This window comes from Cetorhinus maximus, chromosome 33 (assembly GCF_964194155.1).
Source record: "Cetorhinus maximus chromosome 33, sCetMax3.hap1.1, whole genome shotgun sequence".
Lineage (NCBI taxonomy): Eukaryota > Metazoa > Chordata > Chondrichthyes > Lamniformes > Cetorhinidae > Cetorhinus > Cetorhinus maximus.
In genome coordinates this window covers 9,080,856-9,100,450 of record NC_135911.1, presented here as the reverse complement: position 1 = coordinate 9,100,450, position 19,595 = coordinate 9,080,856, and the positions used below count along the sequence as shown (strand labels likewise).

Below are 19,595 nucleotides of genomic sequence, written 5' to 3'. Positions count from 1 at the left end.
CTGTCTCTCTTTGTCTCTCTCTATCTCTGTGTCTCTGTGTCTCTGTCTCCGTCTCTATTCTCTATCCTCTCCTCTCTCTCTCTGTGTCTCTCTCTGTCTCTCTCTCTGTTTATCTCTCTGTCTCTCTTCTCTATCCTCTCCTCTCTCTCCCTCTGTGTCTCTCTCCCTTTGTTTCTGCCTCTGAATCTCTTTGCTACTTTCATTCTACACAGTCTGTTTTGTTTTAAAGATCTTAATGGAATATCGATCTCTGAGCCTGGGAGCATCTTTAGTCGTTACGTGAGAGACCCACGCGTTGTGAGGGTGCTTCGTGGAAAGGATGTTGAGATCAAATGCTGTGCCAGCTCGTCAGAACCACCAGTCTACCAGTGGAACAAAAAGGTATAACAGATTTATTGAGACCTCTCAGCATACCTGTAGACTGACTCATAGGATTGCATAGGATATACGGCACAGAAACAGGCCATTTGGCCCAACCAGCCCATGCTGCACCTTCTCCTGCCATTAATCATCTAACTCTACCATCATAACCCTCTTCTTTTCTCCCTCATGTGTTTATCCAGCTTCCCCCTTAAATACATCGATGCTATTCACCTCAGCCACTCCCTGTGGGAGCGAGTTCCACATTCTCCCCCACTCTCTGGGTAAAGAAGTTTCTCCTGAATTCTCCATTGGATTTATTAGTGACGATCTTATATTGATGGCCTCTGGCTGTGCTCTTTCCCACAAGAGGAAGCATTCACCCTATCGAAACCTTTCAGAATTTTAAAGACCTCTTTTAGGTAGTTGTTTTCTAAGAGAAGACAGACCCAGCCTGTCAATGCCTTCCTGATATCTATACCCAGGCATTTCTGGGGTCATCCTTGTAAATCTTCTCTTCAATGCCTCTATACCCTTTTTGCAATACAGTCACCAGATTGTACACAGTACGCTAAGTGTCATCAGACCGAGACTCCTCATAGCAAACTGAGGAATCAGTAAAACTGATTCCACTCACGTTAACCTTTCGACTCTAGCACAATCCTCCTGCACAGGATGACCTTTGCCTCATACTGTTTAATCAATGATGTGATGTCAGGTGAACTGGGATGGACTCAGCTCATTGGGTTAGGGTTTGTAGTCATAAGGTTTTGACAATAAACTAGTAAACTCGCTTCAGGAGATAAGAGCACTGGCTGGTGTGGAAAATAATGCGGGGTGGGGTGACTCTTCTCTTGGATCCGAGGTGCATTGTGGTGACTGACAGAAGGAGTTTACTCTGTATCTAACCCCGTGCTGTACCTGCCCTGGGAGTGTTTGATGGGGACGGTGTAGAGGGAGCTTTACTCTGTATCTAACCCCGTGCTGTACCTGTCCTGGGAGTGTTTCATGGAGACAGTGTAGAGGGAGCTTTACTCTGTACCTAACCCTGTGCTGTACCTGTCCTGGGAGTGTTTGATGGGGACAGTGTAGAGGGAGCTTTACTCTATATCTAACCCCGTGCTGTACCTGTCCTGGGAGTGTTTGACGGGGATGGTGTGGAGGGAACGTTACCCTGTATCTAACCCCGTGCTGTACCTGTCCTGGGAGTGTTTGATGGGGACAGTGTAGAGGGAACTTTACTCTGTATCTAACCCCGTGCTGTACCTGTCCTGGGAGTGTTTGATGGGGACAGTGTAGAGAGAGCTTTACTCTGTATCTAACCCTGTGCTGTACCTGTCCTGGGAGTGTTTGATGGAGACAGTGTAGAGAGAGCTTTACTCTGTATCTAACCCCGTGCTGTACCTGTCCTGGGAGTGTTTGATGGGGACAGTGTAGCGGGAGCTTTACTCTGTATTTAACCCCGTGCTGTATTCAGGGGGTTTATATATAGAAAACACATATTCAGGAGAGACTAGAATCTAATTGAAGGGTTTGTGTGGTTTATTTATAGAATAACAGATGCCTGGGAGTGAGTTACAGGCTGGAATCTAATCATGGGCTTTGGGGGGGTGGGGAGGAGGAGGTTGGTGCAGGTTTACACCTGGATAACAACCTTTGTGTTACAGTGTGCAGTTATGAGGTTACAAACTCTCAGAAAAAAGGCATTTTCAAAAGTTACCTTTTTTAAAAAAAATACCTTGGACTGAGTTTAAAGACCATTTCAAAATGCTTCAAGCTATACAGAATTCTGGATTTCAGACAAAAGCAAAAAACTGCGGATGCTGGAAATCCAAAACAAAAATACCTGGAAAAACTCAGCAGGTCTGACATCATCTGCGGAGGGGAAAACGGTTAATGTTTAGAATCCGAATGACTCTTTAACAGAACTAAGGAAAAATAGAAGAGAGGTGAAATATAAACTGGTTTAAAGGGGTGTGGGACAGGTAGAGCTGGATTGAGGGCCAGCGATAGGTGGAGATTGCCAAAAGATGTCACAGACAAAAGGACAATGAGGTGTTGACGGTGGTGATATTATCTAAAGGAATGTGCTAATGGTGACATTAAAGGTAGAAAGCAGGACGAGCAAGGTACAGATAGCCCTAGTGGGGGTGGGGTGGGGTGAAGGGATCGAAATAGGCTAAAACAATGGATGGAAATACATTTTAAAATAATGGAAATAGACGGGAAAAGAAAAATATATATAAATTATTGGAAAAAGGGGGATTGGGAAGGGAGTGGGGGTGGAGGAGAAAGTTTATGATCCACCACTCCTTTCAAGTGAAGCAGCATTTCACTTGTACTTCCCTCAATTTAGTCTACTGCATTCGCTGCTCCCAATGCGGTTTCCTCTACATTGGAGAGACCAAACGCAGACTGGGTGACCGCTTTGCAGAACACCTTCGGTCTGTCCGCAAGCATGACCCAGACCTCCCTGTCGCTTGCCATTTCAACACTCCACCCTGCTTTTATGACCACATGTCCGTCCTTGGCCTGCTGCAATGTTCCAGTGAAGCTCAACGCCAACTGGAGGAACAGCACCTCATCTTCTGACTCAGCACTTTACAGCCTTCCGGACTGAATATTGAGTTCAACAACTTTAGATCATGAACTTTCTCCTCCGTCCCCACCCCCTTTCCGATCCCCCCCCCCCCACCCCTTTCCAATAATTTATATATATTTTTCTTTTCCCACCTATTTCCATTATTTTTAAATGTATTTCCATCCATTGTTTTATCTCTACCTTTTAGCCTATTTCGATCCCTTCCCCTCACCCCACCCCCACTAGGGCTATCTGTACCTTGCTTGTCCTGCTTTCTACCCTTAATGTCAACTATTAACACATTTCTTAGCTAATATCACCACCTTCAACACCACTTTGTCCTTTTGTCTCTGACATCTTTTGGTTATCTCCACCTATCACTGGCCCTGTATCCAGCTCTACCTGTCCCACCCCCCCTTAAACCAGCTTATATTTCACCCCTCTTCTATTTTTCCTTAGTTCTTTTGAAGAGTCATACGGACTTGAAATATTAACTGTTCCTCTCCGCAGATGCTGTCAGACCTGCTGAGTTTTTCCAGGTATTTTTGTTTTGGTTCTGGATTTCAGACTGTGTCTCCTCCTCCAAGAGGACAAAAGACAATCCTTAATTTAATTATGGTTAATTGTGGTGCCGTCTAGGAGATAACGAAGTTTTTGTTGACGCACCATGGTCAGAATGTAAATTGTACCTCGGCCAGGACAAAAGCTAAGAGGCACGGGTGGGGAGAGGGGCTTTTGGAGGTATTGGTGCCTTATTTGGGAGATGCCTTGGCATTGTTGTAGAGGTCACATGGTAACAGCAGCCATCTTAGCTCCTACAAAAGGCAGGAAACATCTGGAAACATCTCCAGAGAAGCAGACAAGAGTTTCAACCCAGGACAGAGAAAGACGCCTGACAACAGCCAACGGTCTGCTGTGAAGTAACTGGGAAGCTGAAAGTGCCACGCCTGCAGAACAGAAGTAGGAAACTTCTCTCCTCCCCGTAAACTCTGATTCCATCTATTAAGCTCACTTGTTAAAGCAACCACTGGCAGTGGAAGCTGGAGCCAACTCTTGACCCAAAATAGTCTAATCTTGAATTATGTTTATCTGTGTATGTGTTTTGCGTGTGTGTTTTGTGTGTGTGTGTGTGTTTTGCGTGTGTTTTGTGTGTGTGTGTGTGTTTTGTGTCTGAGTGTGTGTGTGTCTTGGGTGTGTGTGTGTCTGTTTTTTGTGGACGGGTGTGTGTGTGTGTGTTTTGTGTATCAGTGCATGTTTTGTGCATGTGCATGTTTTCAGCGTGTGCGTGCATGTGTTTTGTGCGTGCGCGTGTTTTGTGCGTGCGCGTGTTTTGTGTGTGCGTATGTTTTGTGTCTGAGTGTGTGTGTGTCTTGGGTGTGTGTGTGTGTCTGTTTTTTGTGGACGGGTGTGTGTGTGTTTTGTGTATCGGTGCATGTTTTGTGCATGTGCATGTTTTGAGCGTGTGCGTGCACGTGTTTTGTGCGTGCGCGTGTTTTGTGCGTGTGCGTGTTTTGTGCGTGCACGTGTTTTGTGTACGCGCATGTTTTGTGTCTGAGTGTATGTGTGTTTTGTGTGTGTGTATGTTTTGTGTCTGAGTGTGTGTGTTTTGTGTGTGTGTGTGTTTTGTGTCTGAGTGTGTGTGTGTGTGTGTTTTGTGTGTGTGTTTTGTGGATGTGTTTTGTATGTGTATGTTTTGTGGGTGGGTGTGTTTTGTGGGTGTGTGTGTGTGTTTTTGTGTGTGATGCGTGTGCGCTTTTTGTGCGTGTGACTTGTGCATTTTGTGTGTGTCTGCCTGTCTGTGTGTGTGCTTGTGTGCGCGCGTGCGTATCTTTTCTTGGGTAACTTCCAGAGCAAGGGAGTGAAATAAGCTAACCTTCTCCTTTTTAAGTAAAAAGGCTTTGCTGCTGGGCTATTTTAAATTGAATTACTGACACCATGGGTAAAATATATAAACAAAACATTGCTCATGTAAAGTGTCTGTGGCATAGGAGTGAGTTACAGACTGGAATCTAATCGAAGGGTTCGGGGGTTTTACATATAGAATAACAAATACCTGGGAGTGAGTTACAGACTGGAATCTAATCGAGGGGTTCGGGGGTTTTACATATAGAATAACAGATACCCGGGAGTGAGTTATGGACTGGAATCTAATCGAGGGGTTCGGGGTGGTTTATATATAGAATAACAGATACCTGGGAGTGAGTTGCGGACTGGAATCTAATCGAGGGGTTCAGGGGTTTTATATATATAGAGTAACAAATACGTGGGAGTGAGTTACAGACTGGAATCTAAATGAAATTTAACCCCGTTCTTATAGGGTGATGATTGGATTTACCCAACCAGCAACCTGAAGATTGTGAAGATCACTCCGGAACAAGGTGGGGTCTACACATGTAAAGCCACTCACCCTTCAATCCCAAGTCTAGCCCAGTCCAAATCTGTTCTGATTCAGGTTGTGGAAGGTGAGATGATCGTAATTATTCACTTTTAAGTTGTCCCTATTATTTCGAGTTGTCGTATGTATTGGTGGAAAGTTCCTCCCAGCCCTTGAGGCCTCCTTTCATTGTCCATGTGCATTCTTCCCTATCATGGACTCTACCCCACCATTTAATCCCCTCCCACAGCCCATTTACCCTCTAACTTATCATGACCGCCACCCTACCTATTTAGTATCATTATTTAAGTTTGTGTTATGGGACAGAAACAGGCCATTCAGCCCAACTAGTCCATGTCAGTGTTTATGTTCCATTAGAGCCTCCTCCCATCTTTCCACATCTAAATCTATCATTGTAACCCTCTATTCCACTCTCTCTACTGCATGCTTGTTTAACTTCCCCTTAAATACATCTATACTATTCACCTCAGCCACTCCCTGTGGTAGTGAGTTCCACCACTCTCTGGGTTTTTTAAAAATTCATTCACGAGATGTGGGCTTCGCTGACTGGTCCCAGCATTTATTGCCCATCCCTAGTTGCCCCTTGAGAAGGTAGTGGTGAGCTGCCCTCTTGAACCGCTGCAGTCCATGTGGTGTGGGTACACCCACAGGTGCTGTTAGGGAGGGCGTTCCAGGATCTTGATTCAGCGACTGTGAAGGAACGGCCGATATATTTCCAAGTCAGGATGGTGAGTGACTTGGAGGGGAACTTCCAGGTGGCGGTGTTCCCATCTATCTGCTGCCCTTGTCCTTCTAGGTGGTAGTGGTTGTGGGTTTGGAAGGTGCTGTTGAAGGAGCCTTGGTGAATTCCTGCAGTGTGTACCAGTAGATGGTACACACACTGCTGCTACTGTGCATCAGTTGTGGAGGGAGTGAATGTTTGTGGATGGGGTGCCAATCAAGCAGGGCTGCTTTGTCCTGGATGGTGTTGAGCTTCTTGAGTGTTGTTGGAGCTGCACTCATCCAGGGCAAGTGGGGAGTATTCCATCACACTCCTGACTTGTGCCTTGTAGATGGTGGACAGACTTTGGGGGGGGTCAGGAGGTGAGTTACTCGCCACACGATTCCCAGCCTCTGACCTGCTCTTGTAGCCACAGTGTTTATATGGCTAGTCCAGTTCCGTTTCTGGTCAATGGTAACCCCCAGGATGTTGATAGTGAAGAAGTTTATTCCGAGTCCCCTATTGGATTTATTAGTGACTATGTTATATTGACAGCCTCTGGCTCTGCTCTTCCCCACAAGAGGAAACACTCTCTCTGTCCGCTCTATCAAAATCTTTCATCACTTTAAAGACCTCTACTAGGTTACCACCCCCATCCTTTTTCAGGAGAAAAGAGACCCAGCCTGTCAATCCTTTCCCAATATGTAAACCCACACTTTTCTGGGATCTCTAGTGCCCCTGTGTCCTTGTTATAATATGGTGACCAGAACTGCGCACAGTACTCTTGAGTCTGGTCTAATCTCGGTTTGGTGCTGGTTTAGCAGAACTTTCCTAATGTGTTCAAATCTATCCCTCTAAAAATAAAGCCTAGTGTCTGGTTTGCGTTTTTTTAGGATCTTGTCAAGCTGTGTTGCTACTTTTAATGATTTCCGCATTTGTATTCTTGAGATCCCTTACTGCCTCCACCCCATTCACATTGCTATTTTCTAAGCAAGATGAAACTTTTCCTGCCAATATGGAATTTCTCATTTTTACCCATGTTCAGCGACAGTTGCCAATTATAGGTGCATTCTGCAAGTTTGTTAATCTTGCCTTGTCTGTTCCTGAGGCATGATTCCATCCTGGACACACACACAGATATAAATTGCTCTCCAATAGACCACGCTGACAGTCCCTACCTGTATTGATTTACCATTCCCACTTACAACCAGCTCCTCACTGAAGGGGTTAGATCGCAAACCATTAGCTCCTGTGGGTGAGTTTCAGCCCCTCTCATTGTTTGATGCGGTTGCAAGGGTCTCACATCCCTCCCTCTGCATGTTTCTCCCCACACTCCACAACACCCTTGCAAGACAGCCAATACTGTTTTCTATTTATTTGTTCGTGGAATGTGGGTGTCGCTGGCTAGGTCAGCATTTATTACCCATCCCTAAATGCCCTTAAGGTGGTGGGGTGCCACCTTCTTGAGCAACTGCAGTCCACGTGGTGTAGGCACACCCACAGTGCTGTTAGGGAGGGAGTTCTAGGATTTTGACCCAGTGACAGTGAAGGAACAACGGTATATTTCCAAGTCAGGATGGTGAGTGACTTGGAGGGGAACTTCCAGGTGGTGGTGTTCCCATGCGTCTGCTGCCCTTGTCCTTCTAGATGGCGGTGGTCGCAGGTTTGGAAGGTGCTTTCTAAGGGTGAATTCCTGCAGTGCATCTTGTAGATGGTACACACACTGCTGCTACTGTGTGTCGGTGGTGGAGGGAGTGGATGTTTGTGGATGTGGTGCCAATCAAGTGGGGCTGCTTTGTCCTGGATGGTGTTGAGCTTCTTGAGTGTTGTGGGAGCTGCACTCATCCAGGCAAGTGGGGAGTATTCCATCACACTCCTGATTTATGCCATGTAGATGGTGGACAGGCTTTGGGGGAGTCAGGAGGTGAGTTACTCTCCGCAGGATTCCCAGCCTCTGACCTGCTCTTGCAGCCACAGTATTTATGCGCTTGTCCAGTTAACGTTCCGTCTATCCATGACACGTTGCTTCTTATTGTTTAATCACGCCTGCCCCTTGAGGTTATAGATCTGTGCTCTCTCTCTCCGTCTCCTCCCTCAGAACCACTGAGCTCCCTGCAGCTGAGTGAGATGAACCTGATTTTGGCGATCGCTATTCCGGCCGGCGTGCTCTTCCTGGTGATTCTCGGCATCATCGCTTACAAGTGCAAGACCAAGAAGAGTGAACTGAAGGGGATGCAACTTCTGTGAGTACGACAACAACCGCAATAACTTGCACTTCTATAGCACCTTTCGTGGCCACAGGACGTCCCAGAGGCCACTTCACAGCCAAAGATGTACATTTGAAGTGTGGCCATTGTTGTAATGCATGAAACACGGCACCCAATTTGCGCACAGCAAGCTCCCGCAAGCAGCAACATGATAATGACCCCAGATCGTCTGTTTTTAAGTGATGTTAGTTGAGGGATAAATATTGGCCCCAGGACACCGGGGAGAACTCCGCCCCCCCCTGCTCTTCTTTCTAATAGTGACCGTGGGATCTTTTACACCCACTCGAGAGGGAAGATGGGGCCTTGATTTAATTTCCCAACTGAAAGCCGTGGTGTTAGAGGTGCTCCCTCAGTACTGACCCTCCGACAGTGCAGCGCTTCTTTAGTACTGACCCTCCGACAGTGCAGCACTCCCTCAGCACTGACCCTCCGTCAGTGCAGCATTCCCTCAGTACTGACCCTCCGTCAGTGCAGCACTCCCTCAGTGCTGACCCTCCGACAGTGCAGCACTCCCTCAGTACTGACCCTCCGACAGTGCAGCACTCCCTCAGTACTGACCCTCCGACAGTGCAGCACTCCCTCAGTACTGACCCTCCGACAGTGCAGCACTCCCTCAGTACTGACCCTCCGACAGTGCGGCACTCCCTCAGTACTGACCCTCCGACAGTGCGGCACTCCCTCAGTACTGACCCTCCGACAGTGCGGCGCTCCCATAATACTGACCCTCCGACAGTGCAGCACTCCCTCAGTACTGACCCTCCGACAGTGCAGCACTCCCTCAGTACTGACCGTCCGACAGTGCAGCACTCCCTCAGTACTGACCCTCCGACAGTGCGGCACTCCCTCAGTACTGACCCTCCGACAGTGCGGCACTCCCTCAGTACTGACCCTCCGACAGTGCGGCGCTCCCATAATACTGACCCTCCGACAGCGCAGCACTCCCTCAGTACTGACCCTCAGACAGTGCAGCACTCCCTCAGTACTGACCCTCCGACAGTGCGGCGCTCCCTCAATACTGACCCTCCGACAGCGCAGCCCACCCTTAGTACTGTGCTGGAGTGTCAGCCTTGATTTGTATGCAGACGTGGGACTGGAACCTAGAACCTTTTGACTCAGAGGTGAGAGTGCTACCCATTGAACCACGGATGACTCGCTTAACTAACCTAACACATTTCACAGACGTGATTACCAAACAAAATTTGACCACGAGCCACATAAGGAGATAGAAACAGAAAATGCTGGAAAAGCGCAGCAGGCCTAATAGCAAGAGAAAAAAAGACAGAGTTAACGTTGCGAGTCCTTATGACTTCTTCAGAGCTAGAGAGAAGTAAAATTGTAATGAAATTTATACTGTTTCAGGGGGACGGAGCAGGTGAAGCTGGATAGAGGGCCAGTGATAGGTGGAGGCAAAGGAGAGATTGCCAGAGATGGCATGGACAAAAGGACAAAGGGGTGTTACTGATAGTGGTAAGGACTAAAGGAGGTGCTGATGGTGGCATTAAGGTCAGAAAGCAGAATGTGATAATGGCAGGACAAGGGTAAGCGCTCTGTGAAAGAACAACATGAACGAGTGACAGATGGCCCTAGCGGGGGTGGGGTGGTGGAGGGGGAAGGGGATGGTGGTGGGAAAAAAGGATTGAAAACAGGGATAACAGGTGGGGATAAAACAATGAATAAATGAATAAAAATGAAAATAAATAAAATGAAAATAAGTGGATAAAAAATATAAATGAACATTTAAAAAAAGGGGTGAGGTTAGAGGAGAGAGTTCATGGTCTGAAGTTGTTGAACTCAGTGTTAAGCCCGGAAGGCTGTAAAGTGCCTAGTCGGAAGATGAGGTGCTGTTCCTCCAGTTTGCGTTGAGCTTCACTGGAACAGTGCAGCAGGCCAAGGATGGACATGTGGGCATGAGAGCAGGGTGGAGTGTTGAAATGGCAAGCGACAGGGAGGTCTGGCTAATGCTTGCGGACAGACCGAAGGTGTTCCACAAAGTGGTCACCCAGTCTGCGTTTGGTCTCTCCAATGTAGAGGAAACCGCATTGGGAGCAGCGAATGCAGTAGACTAAATTGAGGGAGGTGCAAGTGAAGTGCTGCTTCACTTGAAAGGAGTGTTTGGGCCCTTGGACATTGAGGAGGGAGGAGGTAAAGGCACAGGTGTTGCACCTTCTGCGATTACATTGGAAGGTGTCGTGGGAGGGGGTTGAGGTGTAGGGGGTGATGGAGGAGTGGACCAGGGTGTCCCGGAGGGAACAATCCCTGCGGAATGCTGACAGGTGGGGGGTTAAGTGAAGATATGTTTGGTGGTGGCATCATGCTGGAGTTGGCGGAAATGGCAGAGGATGATCCTTTGAATGCGGAGGCTGGTGGGGTGAAAAGTGAGGACAAGGGGGACCCTTCACATAAGGAGATATTAGGGACTGGTGACCAAAAGCTCAGTCAAAGAGGTCAGTTTTTAAGGATTGTTTTAGAGGAGAGAGAGAGGTGGAGAAGGTTAGGGAGGGAATTCCAGAGCTTAGGGCCCAGGCAGCTGAAGGCATGGCCGCCAATGTTGGAGCGATGGGAATCGGGGGATGTTCAAAAGGCTGCAATTGGAGGAGCGCAGAGATCTCAGAGATTTGTAGGGGCTGGAGGAGGCTGCAGAGACAGGGAGGGTTGTAGGTGCTGGAGGAGGTTACAGAGATAGGGAGGGTTGTAGGTGCTGGAGGAGGTTACAGAGATAGGGAGGGTTGCAGGGGCTGGAGGAGGTTACAGAGATAGGGAGGGTTGTAGGGGCTAGAGGAGGTTACAGAGCTAGGGAGGGTTGTAGGGGCTGGAGGAGGTTACAGAGGTAGGGAGGGTTGTAGGGGCTAGAGGAGGTTACAGAGATAGGGAGGGTTGTAGGGGCTGGAGGAGGTTACAGAGATAGGGAGGGTTGTAGGCGCTGGAGGAGATTACAGAGTTTGGGAGGGTTGCAGGGGCTGGAGGAGGTTACAGAGATAGGGAGGGTTGTAGGGGCTAGAGGAGGTTACAGAGATAGGGAGGGTTGTAGGGGCTGAAGGAGGTTACAGAGGTAGGGAGGGTTGTCGGGGCTGGAGAAGGTTACGGAGGTAGGGTGAGGTGTAAGGAGGGATTTGAAAACAAGGATGAGAATTGTAAAATTGAGGCATTGCCGGACCAGGAGCCAATGTGGGTCAATGAGTGACAGGAGGAGAGGAGGCTACAGAAGAATTTGAAAATAAGGCAAGTCTATTCCAGTTCCATTCTGCCTTCCCTCTCTCTCAGGTAGATGTGAAAGATCTCCCCAGCCACCGAAGAGCAGGATGTGGGCGTTGGTGGATGGGGTGGTTCTCCCTGTTGTCCTGTAGCCAATATCTATGCCTCAGTCAACATCGAAAAAAAGCAGGTGATCTGGGTCATTATCAGATTGCTGTTTTGTGGGAGCTTGCTGTGCGCAAATTGACTGCAACGTTTCCTACGTTACAACCGTGACCACGCTTCCAAAACCAACACTCGGTTGGCTTTGAAGCACTTTGAGTCGTGGTAGCCCTCATGAAAGGCGCTATATAAATGCAAGACTTTTTCTTTCCTTTGTCCCTAAAGGGGAGGTGTACTGAGTGTCGGCGCTGTAGCAGGAGGATTTCACTGCGAGACGTAACATGTTGAACAGGGAGTGTCTTAAGATGGCCCCGATATATATATATAGGCTACAATTGGCAGTCATGCCTCTGATAGCCCTGTGTGTGCGCAGAGCTGTTGGTTTGCATCTTGTGTTCTGTTCTGCTATAACTCAGCCTTTTGCTTGCTGTGTCCTTGCTGCCTACAGGGATGATAAAAGCGCCAAGTCTCCAATCTGGAAGGGGAGTGACTCATCCATCCCATTCACCATCAATGATTCTGTTCCTCTGGTTATGTGAATCGCTAACTAGGTGCGTACCTTGTGTTTTCCTCTTTCCCCTTTACCCCTCCGTCGCTGGGTCCGACAGGTAAATGGCCAGGAAAGTGAGAAAACTGACGGCGAGGGCGATAGAGATGTCGGGTAGGGGAGAGGCAGAGGGCGAGAGAGACAGAGAGAGAGAGAGAGAGAGACGGAGACAAATAGAATGAAGAGACATAATTAAGAAATAAGCGCAGGAGTGTCTCCACAACCCATTGGACCCTGCTCCGCCATTCGATTTTGGCCGACCCTTAATCTCAACCCTTTCCCGCCCCGTCCCTCGATTTTCCCCCTCAGTCCGGCACTCCATCGATCTCAACCTTCAAGACGCTCAACGACTGAGCATCGCAAGGCAGGGACGGACTTGTGGAGTGACAGCGGAAAGTAGAAGGTAGGTTCTGAGGGGACAGGGGGGTGGGGGTTGAGGGGGGAGGATAGGAGTTGAAGCCGGGCTGTGCCGCCATCAGCCGCAGGGATCTGTAACGCGCTGCCAGCGAGGGAGCCTGGCACCAGAGGAATGTAAATAAATTGCAAACGTCAAGGGCAGGATTTTGTGTCCGCCAAGCGGGCGTGTGCCTGACTCGATCGGGTGTAAAACAGTGCGCGATATTTCGGTCGGCGGGCGCGCGCAAGAGTCAGCAGCGCACCCACCGACAATTAAGAGGCCAATCAAGCCCGTGAATCAATTAACTCAGCAGTATTTTTCGCTGCCCGTCCAACCTTACGGTTGGCGGGCAGGCGAATTGGCCAAGCGGCCTTTGGATTTTTTAGGGAACCTCATCCGCGGTGAGGTTTCCAACTGTAGTTTTAAATAAAAAAAATTTTTAAACATCATTTTCAGTATGTCCCTGATCATGTGACCTAGTCGCCTGTGGGGACATGTTTCTCTCATGTTTAAAATCTTAATTTTTGATTGTAAAGTTCTTCAGCTCCCTGAGGCAGCTCTGTGCCTTCAGGGAGATTTCAGTGCGTGCTCCCCCCCCTCCACCACCCACGCATGTGCACACTGTAGCGCTCGCGCTCTTCCCGCCCCCCCCCCCACCCCAACAGTGCTGAGCTTCTCAGCACACCTTTCACACTGGCTTGCCGTTAATTGGCCAACCAGCGTGAAATCGTGGTCGGGGCCCAATTGCAGGCGGCCGACCATTTCCTAGCCGTTCCCGGGCCCGCCTGACAGTGAGCGGAAAATCCTGGCCCAAGTAGATGAAGTGCTCGAGTGGCTGGTTGCATTCTGCGAATGGAACTTGGAGATGGAGGGATGGCGGGGAGAGACAGACCGAGGGAGATGGACAGACAGACACACAAAGGGAAACGCAGAGAGGGCAAGAGAAGGATATTCCATTGTGGGAGAAAATCTTAATCATCCGATTGCCTAATCAGTGTTGTGGTGTTTCCAGGATTCCACATCCTGACTGATAATCAGCCCTCGGCCCTCGTTTAACTTGGTTGAAAACAATGTACCTCAGTAAACATTAGCTCTTCTCGTTTACCTGAGTGTTAAGTGAGTGATGTGTACCCCTACTAGGAGAGAGAGGGGCTGTGCACCAGGAACAGAACCTGTATCCGTCGCTCACTAAGGAGGACTCTTACCTGCCCTTGATCGTTTCATTGAGAACTGTTGGCGTGACATCAGTCGTCTCAATTTCTCTGCTCCTCTCACCCGCTCTAACCTGTCTCTCTCTGAACTTGCTGCACTCCGTTCTCTCAGGTCCAACCCTGACTTTGTCATCAAACCCGCTGACAAGGGTGGTGTTGTTGTTGTCTGGCGCACTGACCTCTACCTCGCGGAGGCTGAGCGTCAACTCGCAGACACTTCCTCCTACCTTCCCCTGGACCATGACCCCACCACCGAACATCAAGCCATTGTTTCCAGGACTGTTACTGACCTCATCTCCTCTGGAGATCTTCCTTCCACAGCTTCCTTCTGTGTTGTGACCACTCATTAATTCTGCAAAACATTCGATAATGATTAAAAATATAAATTTCTTTGCAGACAAGAATCCTTTGAAGAGGAAAGGGGGCTGATCATGCTGAAGCATTAAACAGTTTTTGCCTCTCCGTCGGGAGGGCAATCATATACATTTTAAGAATTGCTAAATCACATTTACTCATTTTTTTTATCGTGGCTACAGTGTCCTGTCCTGTGAAATGTACTGGCAGAGGCGGTGTGTGGGGAGCCGCACTGCTTTTTTTTTTCAATCCTTAAATGGGATAAGATTTGAAGATTTAAATCTTGTGAGGAAACTGCTGAGAGGCTTCAACCCAGATGGGAAAAAAATCCACCTGCTGTTTAACCTTGTGGCCACCAGATGGCGCCACTGTGGCTCAGAACAGTGCCACCTGTTGGCAGGGACCAAGGATTGCACCCTCACTCTTGGAGGAAATTTAAGCCCCTTGAAAGTACTCTCTGAATTCCTGGACACTCCCCGGGGACTTCCAGCAAATGTTGGCACATTCCGGGGCTCCCAGCAAATATTGACACATTCCCAGGAACTTCCTGCAAATATTGACGCACTTGCGCTGGGACCCTCTGCACAATATTGACACACTTCCCCAGGACCCTCTGCACAATATTGACACACTTCCACGGGACCCTCTGCACAATATTGACACACTTCCACGGGACCCTCTGCACAATATTGACACACTTCCCCAGGACCCTCTGCACAATATTGACACACTTCCCCAGGACCCCCTGCACAATATTGACGCACTTCCCCGGAACCCCCTCCTAGAACCCCCAGTCTATTCTCTGAATAAAAAGCTAAAGCACAAGTAGTGCACCGTGAATCAAAGTCCCAACATCTCCTGGGGGTGACCAGTTTGAAAAACTCTCTAAAGCAGAGGTAATGCGATCTAACGATTGACTCCCTGAATGGACACTGTAAGCCTTCACATTTACATATTTCCTAAATTAAATTAGCTTGATTTTATTCTCGTTGCAGCCTCTTTTCGATTATAATCATGCAGTTTGCACTTTGACAATAACTGGATTTTGTGGGATATCTGTGTTGTGCAGATTTTAAATCTATTAATCATTGTGGTGTTTTACTGTTTTATCATTTCTGTAATGTAAGGATTTATTGTGCTTTTTTTTCCCCCTGTTATGATAGTTATAAACTGCAATTTACTTCCCTTTGAACTGGATTAAAGGGGTAGGAACCTTCATTTTCCATGTGTCGACAAGTAGCACTTTTACACATGTAGTACCCTCCCCTTTCTGCCACCAGGTGGTGCTGTTGAATGGTCAAAACAGCACTTCCTATTGGCAGAATGGCACGGCCGCTCATCGACCAATCCGTTCTCCCCGTCACCAAAGGAACGTGCTTGAGCAAGTTCGAGCAGCTTGCCCCAAGAAAGCGTCGAAACCCTCCGTAAAAGCCGGGAAGACCTTGGCAGTTTGGTTCGGGCAGGTGGTTTAAAATTGCACTTCAATTTTAAAACCATTGCACAGGGCGTAACATGCATCGGAAGACTTGAATCCCAACCGTGCCTATGTAACTAGCGCTTCTGCCCGTAGGTTTGGACCCAGCTTTGCACCAGGTGGAGTAACCGTCCAATTCAGGCAACTGCGCTCTGGTGTCCCTTCTCAGCGAAAGGGCCTGATGCCCTCGCTTGCCCTGACCCGGTACATGACTCCATTCTGATGGGATTGGCTCTCCAGGTGCCTACCACCACCTTCTCCAAGGGGCGACATGGTACGGAAGGGGTACTAACCGCCAGCCATGCTAGCCGCGAGCAATGAGTAACAGTAGACCCTGTTTCCATTTCACACACACATTGCCCTCCTCACTGTGCACCTCGAATTCTAACCTCGCATTATAATTGAGAGACTGTTCCCCTGCCACTCTGGGAGGCGGGGAAGGATCAAGAACGAGAGGGCACAGGTTTAAGGTAAATGGCAAAAAAAAAAAGAAGCAAATGGCGACACGAGGGATATCCTTTGCAGGCAGCGAGTGGTTAGGATCTGGAATGGGCTGCCTGAGAGTGCAGGTGGAGGCAGATTCAATTGACGCTTTCAAAAGGCAACTAGACTGTCATCTGGAAAGGAAGAATGTGCAGGTTTACAGGGGAGGGGAGGGCGGGGGGAAGGCGGGACAATGGCATCAGGCGCTCTGCTCATTTGGAGAGCCGGACTCAGGCACGATGGGCCGAATGGCCTCCTCCTGTGCTGTTGCGATTCTTCGGGGGATGAGGATTTTCCTTTCTGTCCCTCTTCACCAGCGAAATTTGCCGTGAGTTCCTATTTTAACATCACCCTTCAACCCATAGTCCAGCAATCTTTCCTCCTTCAAGTATTTATCCAATTCCCCCCTTTTGAAAGCTCCTACTGAATCTGCTTCCACCGCCCTTTCAGGCAGCGCCTTCCAGATCACAACAACTCGCCGTGTGTAAAAAAAAAAGAAAATTCTCCTCATCTCCCCCTCTGGTTTCTTTCGCTGATTATCCCAGAGAGAGCGCAAGAGAGAGACACACACACACACAATGGGACCCTGAGATGCAGAAATCTGACTGAATAGGTACAAGGTTGGGAATTTGGATTGGTTTCTGGGGATTTCATTGAACAAGAAGCTCCCTATAAATGCTTACACAACATCTGAAACCAAAGAGCCTGTAATATTTGTTTGGAGAGATTGACAGGGGTAGGGACAAATTATTGCAAGCAATAATTATTTCAACTCCCAATTTAAGAGTATTGTGGATGTGCTACTTATCTGTATTGTAACCGGCTCACACTGGTTAAAGGATCTGTATCTTTCATACTTTCAAATAAAAGTTAAGTAAACCAAAATGTGCTGATTTGATGCCATTTTATTTAAAACAACAAGTTTGAAAATGATTGTGTCTTTGAGGCACTGGTGAGTGTGGGCTTCCATTACCACACAGTGGCCGTCTCTCATGTATGAGATGGATCAGTGACAGTATCACTGTAAAAACATTCACGCCCACAGACTCTTAGGTCAGGGGCTGGGAATCCTGCGGGGAGTAACTCGCCTCCTGTCTCCCCAAAGCCTGTCCACCAGCTACAAGGCACAAGTCAGGAGTGTGATGGAATACTCTCCCACAGCACTCAAGAAGCTTGACGCCATCCAGGACAAAGCAGCCCCCGCTTGATCAGCGCCCTGTGTACCATCTACAAAGATGCACTCCAGAAACTCACCAAGGATTCTTTGACTGCACCTTCCAAACCCACCACCTCGACCACCTGGATAGACAAGGGCAGCAGGTGAACACTACCACTCCCAATTTCCCCTCCAACACACCAGCCTGACTTGGAACGATATTGCTGTACCGTCCCTGTCGCTGGGTCAAAATCCTAGAACTCCCTAACATAAGAGCATAAATAGGAGCAGGAATCGGCCATTCAGCCACTCGAATCTGCTCTGCCATTCAATACGATCATGGTTGATCTGTTTGTGTTTCGAGTTCCACATTCCCATCTACCCCTGATAACCTTCGATTCCCTTGCCTAACAAGAATCTATCTACCTCCGTCTTATAAATGTTCAATGACCCCGCCTCCTGAGGCAGAGAGTTCCAAAGACGCACAACCCTCTGAGAGAAAAAAAATTTCTTCTCATCTCTGTCCTAAAAGGGCCACCCCTAATTTTAAACCAGTGCCCCCTAGTTCTGGACCCACCCACAAGTGGAAACATCCTCTCCACGTCCACCTTGTCAAGGCCGTTCAGGATCTTGTAAACTTCAATCAAATCACCCCTCACTCTTCTAAACTCAAGCCCAGTCTGTCCAACCTTTCCTCATAAGACAACCTGCTCATTCCAGGTATCAATCTAGTAAACTTCCTCTGAACTGCCACCAACGCATTTACATCCTTCCTTAAATAAGGATACCAAAACTGCACACAGTATTCGAGATACCGTCTCAACAACGCCCTGTATAACTGAAGCATAACATCCTTACTTTTATGTTCAATTCCTCTCATAATAAAGGTTAGCATTCCATTAGCCTTCTTAGTTACTTGCTGTACCTGCACACTAATGTTTTGTGACTCATGCATGAGAACACCTCAGAATTCTGCAGCTGTTCTCTGTTTAAGTTTAACTCTGCTCTTTTATTCTTCCTGCCAAAGTGAACAACTTCACATTTTCCCACATTATATTCCATTTGCCAGATCTTTGTCCACTCACTCAACCTATCTACATCCATCTACAAACTCCTCATGTCCTCTTCACAACATACTTTCCTACCTATCTTTGTGCTATCTGCAAGTTTAGCAACCATGTCTTCACTCCCCTCATCTAAGCCATTGATGTAAGTTGTAAAAAGTTGAGGCCCCAGTACAGATCCCTGTGGGACTCCACTCGTCACATCCTGGCCAATCAGACAAAGACCCAGTTATGCCTACTCTCTGCTTTCTGCCAGCCAGCCAATCTTCTATCCAGGCTAATATATTACCCACTACACCATGAGCTTCTATTTTCTGTAATAACCTCTGATGTGGCACCTTATCAAATGCCTCTGGAAATCCAAGTACAGTGTGTCTACATGCTCCCCTTTATCCACAGCGCATGTTACTCCTTCAAAAAACTCCAATAGATTGATTAAACATGATTTCCCTTGCACTAAACCATACTGACTCTTCCCAATTACCTTGAGTTTCTCTGAGTGCCCAGCTATAAACCCCTTAATGATCGATTCTAAAACCTTCCCCACAATAGACGTCAAGCTAACTGGCCTATAGTTTCCTGTTTGCTGCCTCCCTCCTTTCTTGAATAGAGGGTTCATATTTGCTACTTTCCAGTCTGATGGGACCTTTCCAGAATCTAGCGAATTTTGGAAAGTTAACAGTAGCTTACCTACTACCTCATTAGCCATCTCTTCTAAGACCCTAGGATGTAGTCCATCGGGACCTAGAGTCTTGACAGCCTGCAGCTCCATCAATATGCTCAGCACCATTTCCCTGGTGATTGCAATTTCACCAGATTCCCCTCCACCTCCTGATTTACAGCTATTACTGGAATGTTTTTTTGTATCCTCTATAGTGAACACAGAAGCAAAATATTTGTTCATTTCATCTGCCATTTCCTTATTATATACTACTAACTCCCCATTGTCACTCTCTAGAGGATCAACACTCACTTTACTTACCCTTTTCCTTTTTAAATACCTGTAGAAACTCTTGCTATCTGTTTTCACATTTCTAGCTAGCTTCCTCTCATACTCTAATTTCTTTCTCCTGATTAACCTTTCAATCATTCTCTGCCATTCTTTACATTCTGTACAATCATCTGTCCTGTCACTCATCTTTGCACAGTTTTATGCTTTTTCCTTAAGTTTGATGCTTTCCTTAACTTCTTTAGTTAACCATGGATGGTCCTCTCCTTAGAATTCTTCTTTATAGTAGGAATACACTTATTC

General features: G+C 47.7%; 1 protein-coding gene across 1 annotated transcript in view; it reads left to right on the top strand.

Annotated features, from left to right (window-relative positions):
* LOC144671576 (cell surface glycoprotein MUC18) overlaps window positions 1-17,008 on the top strand; it is a 25,519-nt gene extending 8,511 nt beyond the window's left edge. The window contains exons 4-8 of the mRNA XM_078533535.1: window positions 230-381; window positions 5,259-5,403; window positions 8,135-8,279; window positions 12,106-12,208; window positions 14,210-17,008. Of these exons, the coding sequence (XP_078389661.1) occupies window positions 230-381; window positions 5,259-5,403; window positions 8,135-8,279; window positions 12,106-12,196 (533 nt within the window). The 3' untranslated portion in view covers window positions 12,197-12,208; window positions 14,210-17,008. The remainder of the gene's footprint in view (window positions 1-229; window positions 382-5,258; window positions 5,404-8,134; window positions 8,280-12,105; window positions 12,209-14,209) is intronic.
* Window positions 17,009-19,595: the final 2,587 nt, after the last annotated feature.